The sequence below is a fragment of the mitochondrial genome of Nicotiana tabacum, assembly GCF_000715075.1.
Source record: "Nicotiana tabacum mitochondrion, complete genome".
Classification (NCBI taxonomy): Eukaryota; Viridiplantae; Streptophyta; class Magnoliopsida; order Solanales; family Solanaceae; genus Nicotiana; species Nicotiana tabacum.
The window spans coordinates 112,501-122,500 of NC_006581.1; the positions used below are offsets into that span (position 1 = coordinate 112,501).

The 10,000-nt window shown below is 43.4% G+C and overlaps 5 protein-coding genes and 1 non-coding gene across 6 annotated transcripts; 3 read left to right on the top strand and 3 right to left on the bottom strand.

The window, feature by feature from the left end:
* Positions 1–1,352: 1,352 nt before the first annotated feature.
* orf25 (hypothetical protein) lies at positions 1,353–1,949 on the bottom strand. The gene has a single exon. It carries the CDS (start codon positions 1,947–1,949, stop codon positions 1,353–1,355), a length of 597 nt encoding a protein of 198 aa, YP_173388.1.
* Positions 1,950–2,137: 188 nt separating this feature from the next.
* On the bottom strand, positions 2,138–2,440 carry nad4L (NADH dehydrogenase subunit 4L). Its single transcript has one exon. The coding sequence runs from the start codon at positions 2,438–2,440 to the stop codon at positions 2,138–2,140; it is 303 nt and encodes a 100-aa protein (YP_173389.1).
* A 55-nt stretch (positions 2,441–2,495) lies between these two features.
* Positions 2,496–3,164, bottom strand: orf222 (hypothetical protein). The gene has a single exon. It carries the CDS (start codon positions 3,162–3,164, stop codon positions 2,496–2,498), a length of 669 nt encoding a protein of 222 aa, YP_173390.1.
* orf102a (hypothetical protein) lies at positions 2,884–3,192 on the top strand. Its single transcript has one exon. It carries the CDS (start codon positions 2,884–2,886, stop codon positions 3,190–3,192), a length of 309 nt encoding a protein of 102 aa, YP_173391.1.
* A 5,356-nt stretch (positions 3,193–8,548) lies between these two features.
* On the top strand, positions 8,549–8,622 carry trnI(cau). The gene has a single exon. It is a non-coding gene; the product is annotated as a tRNA-Ile (tRNA).
* An 863-nt stretch (positions 8,623–9,485) lies between these two features.
* On the top strand, positions 9,486–9,794 carry orf102b (hypothetical protein). Its single transcript has one exon. The coding sequence runs from the start codon at positions 9,486–9,488 to the stop codon at positions 9,792–9,794; it is 309 nt and encodes a 102-aa protein (YP_173392.1).
* The last annotated feature ends 206 nt before the right edge of the window (positions 9,795–10,000 follow it).

Below are 10,000 nucleotides of genomic sequence, written 5' to 3' on the forward strand. Positions count from 1 at the left end.
AGGAAGAACCACTGATAGCATTTGCAGCTGCTTCTTTCCGATCGATATACAAGCAGTTGGGCGCGAAGCTTTCTTCGTGAAAAAGCTCGTCCTTGTCAATATAGGACTGTCTTTCATTCTGCTTTTACTTATTTTTTTTAAATCTCTCATTTTCTAAATTTTTTCATTGTCTTTAGTACGATCTGGCTTCACACCTCGCGGTGCTTACACCTCTCGCCTATCGGAACACCAACCCAATCTTGAAAGCTGAAGTGGGTTTGGGGAATGGAAGAACAAGAACATCTTCTTTACCACCAAAAATGGTAACATAAGACCCTTCTTCACTCATGCTTGTCATCTGCTCGTGAATACCGTCCAGTCAAGTCTTTGTTCTTTTATTCTTAAATATGGGTGCTAACCAGATTCCCCATGTTATATGCGAGGTCAATAAAATTCTCCAGAGAGTGAGTTTCTGATCATAATGACCACCTAAAGTTGGATTTCCAGTTGTAGTTTTTAGTTTGGGGTGCCAATAGTAGCATAGTTGCTTAGTCGTCCTTCCTCTTACGTATTACAATTTAGGTGCTTTTCATGCTGCCTTTAGCGGAAAACGGACTTAATGGACAAATAAGGGATAGGCAAGAATCTGTTCTTGAACTCTAGAGAACAGGCGGAAAGAGGTTCATCAGAGCGATAGGGAAAGCTTATAGAGGGGTGGTCTTACTACGACAAGTGAAGCCAGGGTTCCCTTTGTTCGGTGTCCGGGGAAGAGAAAGGAATCTATTCGGGAAGCGCTTACCAGCCCCTTTACCGATACCAAGGGGAAGCAGGAATTAGACCAATAGGGCACTGCTCTCCGCCTGTCGTAACAACAACAAAAGTCCATACCGGAATTTCATTACCTTATTCCTTAAACCCTAAAACGGAGACATTGGTACAAGAGGAGGCTCGAGAGACCTCGAGCGTAATATACGCTACCATCGGAGAGACTTTAGCCACATCTTAACCCATGGTTGAAGAATGAGGCGATCAAGAAAGTCGTGGGCCTCGTAGTACCCGCATACGACAGCTCTGTGGAGCTTTTCGGGTCGAAAACCTGTTCGACGTCAGAACCGATCTCAAAACCCTAATATCACCCTCTGAAGAGAAAGGACTTTCTCTATATCTATATCTATGCAACTAGTTCTTTCACTTGCTTCCAAATCCATCCATCTTACTTACTCAAAAGCTTTGAATATTCTACTCGAAATCTTGCTTCTAGCTTTGGGCACCTCTGACATAAAGAGAAATAGCGTATATACAAGGCTAGCCTTTTCTCTCAAGCGTCTTGGTATTGGATCCGCTCTTCTGTTAACATGAACATGAATTAGATTCTATTCTAATTCTTTATTCTTAAGAGAATCCCCCACCCGAACCATTCTTAAGACCACCAAGCTCTCTCGAATGAATTCTACTCTTTCTGCTTTCGAGCTACACCGGGGGCAAAATCTTTTCCCCACTAAGACGTGCATCTTTATGGCTATATCGTCCTGAAGACGGATGCGACGGGAAGAAGTGGCATTTGGAAGTGTTGCTGACTTAACATTTAGGTTTCGGCATAACAAAGCTTGCACTGTCTTTTCGCACTTAGGCGCACAGCGTGCCATTGGTAATGATTCTACTACGGTGCCACAAATTCGCAAGCTGATCCTAAGTAATCGTTGTTGTTCATTGGATTCCGGAGGAACTACTTCGTTAGGATTGGGGAATTGCTGCGATTCTTCCTGAATAGCCTGGATTCTCCCGTCGAGAGTCACTTTGAAAGTCTTACCTAAACTCTTCCGACTGAATATGATAAAGCCTATAAAACATAGAGCTACTATCATTTCTTCATTATAAATTGAGATCTTCTTCGAACTTGATGCACAAATAGATAGAATAGCAGCAAATAGCATCTTTCTAGCCTGCATATTCGTGGAACTCAATCTCATTTAGAAAGCCTGATCTCTATCTTTCAGCAACTGAACGGGAAGTGGTTTAAGAATAAGAAAGGACTTTAGAATCGGATGCGCTCGCCCAGCGAGAAAGGCCCTGACCCTGCCAACCAAGTATCAAAAAGAAAGAAGAGAAAGAAAGGAGAAGAGAACTTCGTATTTTGGTAACTCTCTAGGAGTCATCTTTAACCTTGAATGCTATTAATAGATTCTACAGCAATAGTCCCTCGGACTCGGAAAGTAATAACGAAAATAGCTAACCCAATAGCAGATTCCGCAGCTGCCACCGTTGGAACCAATGAAGCAAATGATTGACCCATCATATCATCCGAAGAAACAGAAAATACCAAAAAGTTCGAATTCACAGCTAATAACATTGATTCAATTGGCATTGACATAATAGGAATATTTCGTCTATTAAGGAGGATTCCCCGAATACCTGAAATAGAGATAATCATAGAAAATGTGAAATATTTGATAGGATCCATTTCGGGAACGTAGAATGTAAGAGAAATTCAAATGTGAAACAATACGTCAGCTCTTCTACTTGAAATATCCTTCAATTATTGAAGAAATATGATTTTTTATACTCATGTTTCCCTTCCCATCCTGCTCCGCCGAGTGTTGCGCTCGGGTTAACCAAGCCCTCAAGTGCCGTAAATTAGCCCTGGGGACATTGGGTTTGTTGGCATTATAGGCAGCTTTGCTGCCGAAGCGGTCAATAATGATTTCCACCATTTCACTTGGTGATGGAAGTTCATCCAAGTTGCGGTGCCACTTCCTTCGAACAAGGCGTGCCTTCTCTGATTCAATCAGGGGGCTAATCTGTTCGGCCAAGAGATCTTTTTGTTCTTTAATCTTTGCCAATTCAAGTTGATCCAAGGCTCTTTCGATCTCGGACCGATCCCCTGGCTCTTCTTCAGCCGCGGATATGTTGAGATCAAAGGAAGGTTTTTTCGATAAGCTAGGACCACTTCCATCGCCTCCGACGGAAAGAGGAATTCTATCCATTAAAGAAAGCCAAAAATCCAGGAAGTCGCTAAGAAATGAAGTAAAGAAAGCGGCTTCAAAAGAAAAGTCCCAATTACAGTTTAAAAGGATAGGAGTAAGTAAAAGGACAGTGAGACTGAGAAAAATTCGTTTCAAAAGAGAGAAAAACAAAGCTGACGTTCGTTCTCTTCCTCTGTGCATCTCTGTGATGGGGCTCATCATAAGCTTTTTTTTCTCAAGCTCATCATAAGCTTTTTTTATCCTCTTCTTCGTGTTCTATTGATCAGAAGCATCCAGCAGCGCCTCGCCGGTTTCGAATTCTAACACAAAATGGCCAAAGAATCAATTAGTAATATGCCTTCTATTGCCAAAAGACCTTATCTTCTCCTCTTGGTAAAGAGAGCCTCCATTTCGAGTTCGACAAAGTGAAAGAATCGATTCGATCATTCAAGTCGGATAGCATTTATCTACGCTAGGATCCGACCTACATGAACTTCTTTCTTCTCTTATGATATTTCTAATAGCGAGAAAGATAAATAATGGGGAATAGAATACAAGTGTTGAGTACCAGCTTCTACTCTTGTGAAAGGTGGGCCTGACCTCTTCCTTTCTATTTAGAAAGTGAAAGTCCTTGCCGGTGTGACAGTATGAGTAGACGGTGCTCTTCTCTTTCCGGGTTCATAATCGGTGCTATTGAATCTGCAGTTAAGGGAATATCGCCAGTTCTTTGAAAAAGAGTTCCGCTCACTTCATCCCTCTCCTTTCAGTCGAGTCACTTCGTCCCTTTGAGGGAGGTTTAGCCTAGCCTTCAGGTCCCATAAAAAAAATGGAGCTTACCGGTTTATAGAATTGAGAAATAGATGTCCTACCAAGGCTGTATGGAATAGAATGAAGGGTTAGGGTTCTTGCGGGAAGAAGGACAAACCGGGCCCCTAGTGGTCCTTATCTTATCACGCCACACATGGAGACATCTCAAATAGGTAAATTGGTTTGGGAAGACGGGGGAAAAACATCCATCGTTTAGGTTTCTGAGTAGCTAAAGTTAAGATAGAATAGGTCATCACATCCTGGGGTTGAAGAATGAGCAGCTTTAAAAAGGAAATGGCAAGCAGGAAGGAGAGTAGTAACGTCGTATTATCCATCCGAAGCAGTAGCAGGCCAGGCACTGGTCTTTCTATCTTCTGGCTGTTCCCAGAAGGAATTTCCGAGCTTTTGAAATAATAGCTGTGGCACTCTCTTTCTTCCATAGAGAAGGAACTTATCCTTAGACTTTTGGAGCTTTGGCTTTGGTTTGGACCTGTACTAGTCCGAGAAGTGAGAGCACCAGGTTGGAAGATGCTGGTTCGAGAGGACCTGGAAAAATGCTAGTAAGAAGGAGGCTAGTTTGCTAGGTTGTAGATCTTCTCCCTTATTCTTTATAGAGGAATCCCCTAAATTAAAATAAGATCTTTCTCCGCTCCGTCAAAAGCCTAATTGAGACAAATCAGCTCTTACTGTTCTCCGGTCTTTGCTCTTGAAGATCCGCTCTTGAGAACCTCTATCTCTTTCTTCAAAGCCTCATTCGAAGCCTGTCAGTCTTACATACAGTATATTACCCGCAAGTTCATCTTCTTTGATAGGATATTAGATTAGTCAGCAATCCAAGTTCCAGCTGGTTCTCAAACTTCAGAGGTGGCCTTACTTCCTTTTTAAAGCAAACATGTGGACATAAAAAAGAATGAAATTGATAGAATAGAGGAAGATTAATGTGCAGCTGATTCTATACCAGCCGATTCAATTGTTCAGCTACTTCGAAAAAACTTACTATTATGGCTATGTAAGGGGACCGGCTTCCCCTTTTTCAATCACCTCCTACCTTAAGGTAGGCCCACTGCTGAATACCCTCAATCGAAAGGTCAAGGAGATTATATAACCCCATAGTATGAAGAGCTGCTCGGGGGATCGCACCCCTTGGCCTAGGGTATACATTCAGATCTGGAGGCATACCTAATTAACGATAAGAGCAGAGATCTCCTCTCTCCTTCGGACCCTCTACCTCTACTTCCCTTCCGCTCATAAACAGCCTTCCAGCAAGGAGAAAGAGATAAAGAAGAAAATTCTCAAATTCCCACAAATGGTTTGAATAAGCATTCCTTAGAGAGGGAATGTCGGATGAGACACTATTTGGCCTTCTTTCAGGAGTTGTAGATAGTATCACCTTTAGCTGGTAGCTAGCAAAGAAGTTATCCCCTATCAACGTATATAGTTGAGGGCAAACCGAGGTTTTACCCGCAGCTTCTGTCCATGAATCTTCTTTCGCTTGGTTACGGGACTAGAGCGAATCGTCTCTTGTGCTACGGTCTAATATATGTGTCAAAGAGCGGATTCTCTTGCAGCGGATACGGGGCATGCCCCTGAGCCTATTGATTCAATTCCTAGCAAGTCCTGTCTCTCTCCTTCACTTAAAACACAGCCTATGATGATTCTCAATTCCTTTTTTTGAAACTTCAGTAGGCTCCCCCTTCTTTGGCGATAAGGCTCATCAGTAGATTGACTACGAGGCCGAAGAGTCTTACTACAGGGGTTACCACTCCTGCAAGACTGATTTGGGTTCCAGAGTTGTTATAAGGGCGGGACGGCGAGAGGAGGAAGCTACTACTACCGGGCGAGATGTTAGTGGAAAAGAATAGGGTTCAGAGGAGAGGTCACAAGCTACCACTACTACGTAATCTACTTCTACTGCTACTTGAAATCGATTCTCTTTCATGACTCTCTTTCTCATTCTCTTTCCACCACTAGTTAGAAATAGACAAGAGCATTCCCTGGAACAGGCCTACGAGAGGTATTCAACAAGCGCCACTCAACTGCGCAAACTAAGCCCTCCATAGAAGTTCAAGGAAGTAAAGCTACATACTACTGGAAAGAGATGGGCTTTCTCCTTTCTATTTCTTGCGGGCTATTGATTTCGGGTTGAGACTTTGCTTGCTTACTTTCACACTTCCTTCAGTGAGCTACTTAAGGTTTAAGGTAAGGGGCACTCCTAGCATAGATTACCATTCTAACCTGTCTTTGCTGGTAGATAGATGCGCTTAATTAGTTACCTGAATTAAAGAGGACTCTTGAATAAGTTGACTTCGCCTGGGCGTCATCTTTCCTTTCATTCACTAGTTGAGTACTTCCTCCTGTCAGATAGAAGCTTTTCAAAGGAGTTTTCACTTCCTCAATTAAGGGCATTCTAGTTCGACATGCTACCTTCTCGATGTATCGATTCTTGGTAGACAAGGCTGGTTTAGATCGAGACGCCCACCTTTCGGTCCGGGGCTGAAGTTTTCTCTTTCTGTCGGAAAACGAGCTTCTGGCAAAACATCGGGAGGGAGTGCTACTGCTTCCTTAATTCATCAATTCCCATCTATGAAAGGGATCCAATTCGGTATCTTGCGTACGAATTCATGTTGTCAACGAGGATCTTAGCCCCTTTCCTTGTTGTTTTCCCGTAAAATGAAAAAAAAGGAATGCCTTTAAGTGAGAGCAGAATGTAGGAACGAAGCTTCCCGGAGTCCATCGATTCATTCCCAATCCCATCCCGTTCTCTCACCAACTTGAATAGCTTATTTTCCTTCTCAACTCAAGGTGATCTAAATATCATGTCTACGACCCTCACCTCCCCGGAAAGCGCCTTCGTTCCGCATCAATTGTACAATAAAATATATCTCGATTGGACTAAGGAAGAACAAAAAATCTTCGCTCGATGATTATTTAGTTTCTCCTGTTACCTTGTTTCAAAGCTAGCGCCCCTGCTCTTTCTATGAGTTGGCTACTCCGTTGTACGCTATCTTTCTCTTCACACCTGGCCACCCCGGTTCCTTTCTGCTTTTTTTCTTGCTACGGGATTAGCCTGTTTGGCGTGGTTTGTTACCTAAAAACACCATCCTTTCTTATTGGCGTTAGGGAAAAGTCGAATTTCTTTTTTAATCCCTGGGGAGTTTCACGCTCGAGACCAATCATCTATGTAAAATAGATGAGAGCGAGAAAGAAGGCTCGAGAGACCTGTCTGGAATCAATCAACAAAAGCTTCACTTCACCTGCACAAGCACACGGTACTATACTAATGGAAGCCCTACCTACCGAGGAACCACATGAAACGAAGAATAAAACTTCAAACTCGCTAGAATGCAATGTAAGGGTTACGACGGATGGGACCTTAATAAGGCAATTTCTAAGATAAGACGGACGACTCGGCTGCCTTCCCCGCTAAAAATCTTTCCCGACGGTCGCTCAAGCACTTTCACGCAACAAGAAAGCAAAGCGTATCCTATCTCGCGCCATCCGAATAGGTTTCAAAGCAAGCAGTACGGCGCAACAGAGGAGCCCATTCAGTATCGTCTTTGTTTGTGAATATTAATGCGTCCTGTCTTCATGTTGTATTATTCCCATTGACTGTGACCAAACTGCGTTCCGAGTGTCTTTGTAGAGAAGAGAGAAATCTTCCCCTAAGATAGTCAGGGATAAACCGCTCTACAGAACAGGGAACAGGAAGGAAAGTCAAAACCCCCGATAAGAAAAAGCAATCAGCCGCTGTCACCGACCGGGACTCAGATCGGATGGTGGAGTACTATTCTACCACAACGAGACAGGCATCATCGAATCGAAGGCCGAATAGAAAGCATTCCCCCCAGTTAAGAGTGCTTCTGCCCCGCCAACAGCTCTCCGGTCTCCCCAGGTGCTCATGTTACTTAACAAAAAAGCATGAAAATGATGACGTAGGGTGGAAACCCTTCGTGACTGCAATCGTACGTTTTCGTCTTAAGAGAAACAACCTCTGAATCCGGTTTTGTCATTAGGATAGGAGGGAAATCGGCAGCTCGACGGGGAGCTTGCCCGCCCGCCCGGTTTTTGAGACCCTTTCTGATTCCCTCACCCAATCTCATGAGAAGCAAGCCCAGCAGGCCCTGCCTTAACCTGTCCTCAGACAGCCAGCCCTCACCAGGCTGCTGGCATTGCTAAATGCTCCGCCACGAAGCAAGCTTTCCCGAATACGACAGATGCGGAAGTGGCTAAAGAAGTCGGAGGAAGAAAGTTGTTGGACAACTGTATACACGAGGGTACATTAGTATTCTGGGAATTGGCAACATTGAAAGAAAGGGTAAGGGGTAGGAATCAACTTTTTTAGGTGTTGCTCTACTAAAGTAGTCGGCCTAACCTTCGGTTCCCGTAACCAAGTTTTTCTTTCTCACTCCTTATGTACTTTTTTTTACTTCATCCATACTTTTTTACTTTTTCTGAAGTGTGGGGCAAACGGCGCCCTCTACTTCTACTTCTAACTAAAGGCGAACAGCCGGCATTGCAAGCAAATAGAAAGCCCCCGCCCCTTTGAGCCGGAAAGCGTACCGGCTGTTTGAGTCGCGAAAGGGCCGCTTGCTTAATATTATTTAGATATATAATAATAATAGATAGATAATATTATATTATATATCTATCTATAAACAAAAATAAAAAACGAAAATAAAGAAAAGAATTTTTTTAGAAAATTCTTCATTCCTGGGAAGAGGAAGAAGCAGATAGGACAAAGGCCTTCTCTTTCCGTCCGCTCTTCCCGAAGTGAGCGAATTGCATGTAGAGATCCGTAGGGGCTTATAGTTTAATTGGTTGAAACGTACCGCTCATAACGGTGATATTGTAGGTTCGAGCCCTACTAAGCCTACCACCCCCTTCTCTTCACCTGATACAAGGCAGTCGAAGTACCCGCCACCCTGCAGATCTCAATCTAGCGACGGCATCTGGAACCACACTGCTGCCGCTGCCCTTCGGGCACGCCTCCTATGCTTATCACTCACCTACGCTCTTGCAGCATGCCCCCTTCGGGCAATACGGTGTAATACGCGAAGCAGCTGAGCCATAGCTCTTCGATCGCTATATTCTTGCGATAGCGAAGGCGTGGTTCATCCTCTAAGAGAGAGTAGATGCGAAGGTTCGGATCGAAGATCTTCGCGAGACAGCCCCGGGGCACCATAGCATGTCGGGAATAAGGGGGACATAGTGAACGTAACCACTCCCTTGGTTGGGGGCTGTGACTCCCCTATCCTTTCAATTTTTTGATTCCCAGGTCTTTTTTATTATCACTGTTGGAATATTTTTGTTGACGACTTGGTCAGGGCGGTTCACAATTTCTTTGCTGAAGGCGCTGTTAAGCCCTAAGTTTGAATTCCAATTTAATTGCCCTTATTCCGAAAGTCTAAAGTCCTTCCAATTTTCACCAATTCCGACCTACCTTTATTTATGGGATATTTGAAGGAGAGCTTTGTAACTTTTTCTATAAAATTCTCTCTAGCTCGAAGAATTAGTTTGATTCTCCCTATAAAAATAGTTAAGGAAAAAGGGGCGCTTTTGTTAAAGGACTCACTATTGTAGAGAAGATCTCCTTGGCTCACGAGGTGGCTTTAAGTGATAGGGGATTTTAACCTAAAGACAACATAGGAGGGAGGGGGGTCAAAAGAAAGTCAGGATATGGCAAAAGCATCTTTTTGGATCGAATGGGCTTTTGTGATAAATGGCGGAATTTGATACATGGATGTTTATGTAATGAAGACTTTGGAGTGCTTGTGGATGGTGTGCCACATGGGTACTTTCCAGCTTCTCGAGGGCTGCGACAAGGGTTCCAAACCTAGCCTGTTGATTTTAGCTGAAGAAGTGCTAAGCCGGGACTTGGTATCATTGAAAATGATAACATTTTACCATGCTTCGAGATCGTGCCCAGCACTCTCCTACTTTCTCTTTGATAACGATGTTCTAATATTATATAATAGCCATAAACGGAATCTTAAGAAGCAGAAAATCTTTCTGGAAAGAAGTAAGAAGCTGATTGTAATGTTGTAATGGCCAAAAGGTCAATTTCGATAAGAGCCAGTGCTTCCTCTCGAACAGAGCTCCTCGCAGAAATTCCAGATCATTGAAGAGGAATCAAAATAAAATGGTAGTTTTCCTATCAAGTACCTGGATGTTTTCTTGTCCCTCAAGAGAATAAAGAGAGAACCTTCCTCTACTGGAGAAAATGAAAAAGAGAATCTCAGATTGGAAAAGAA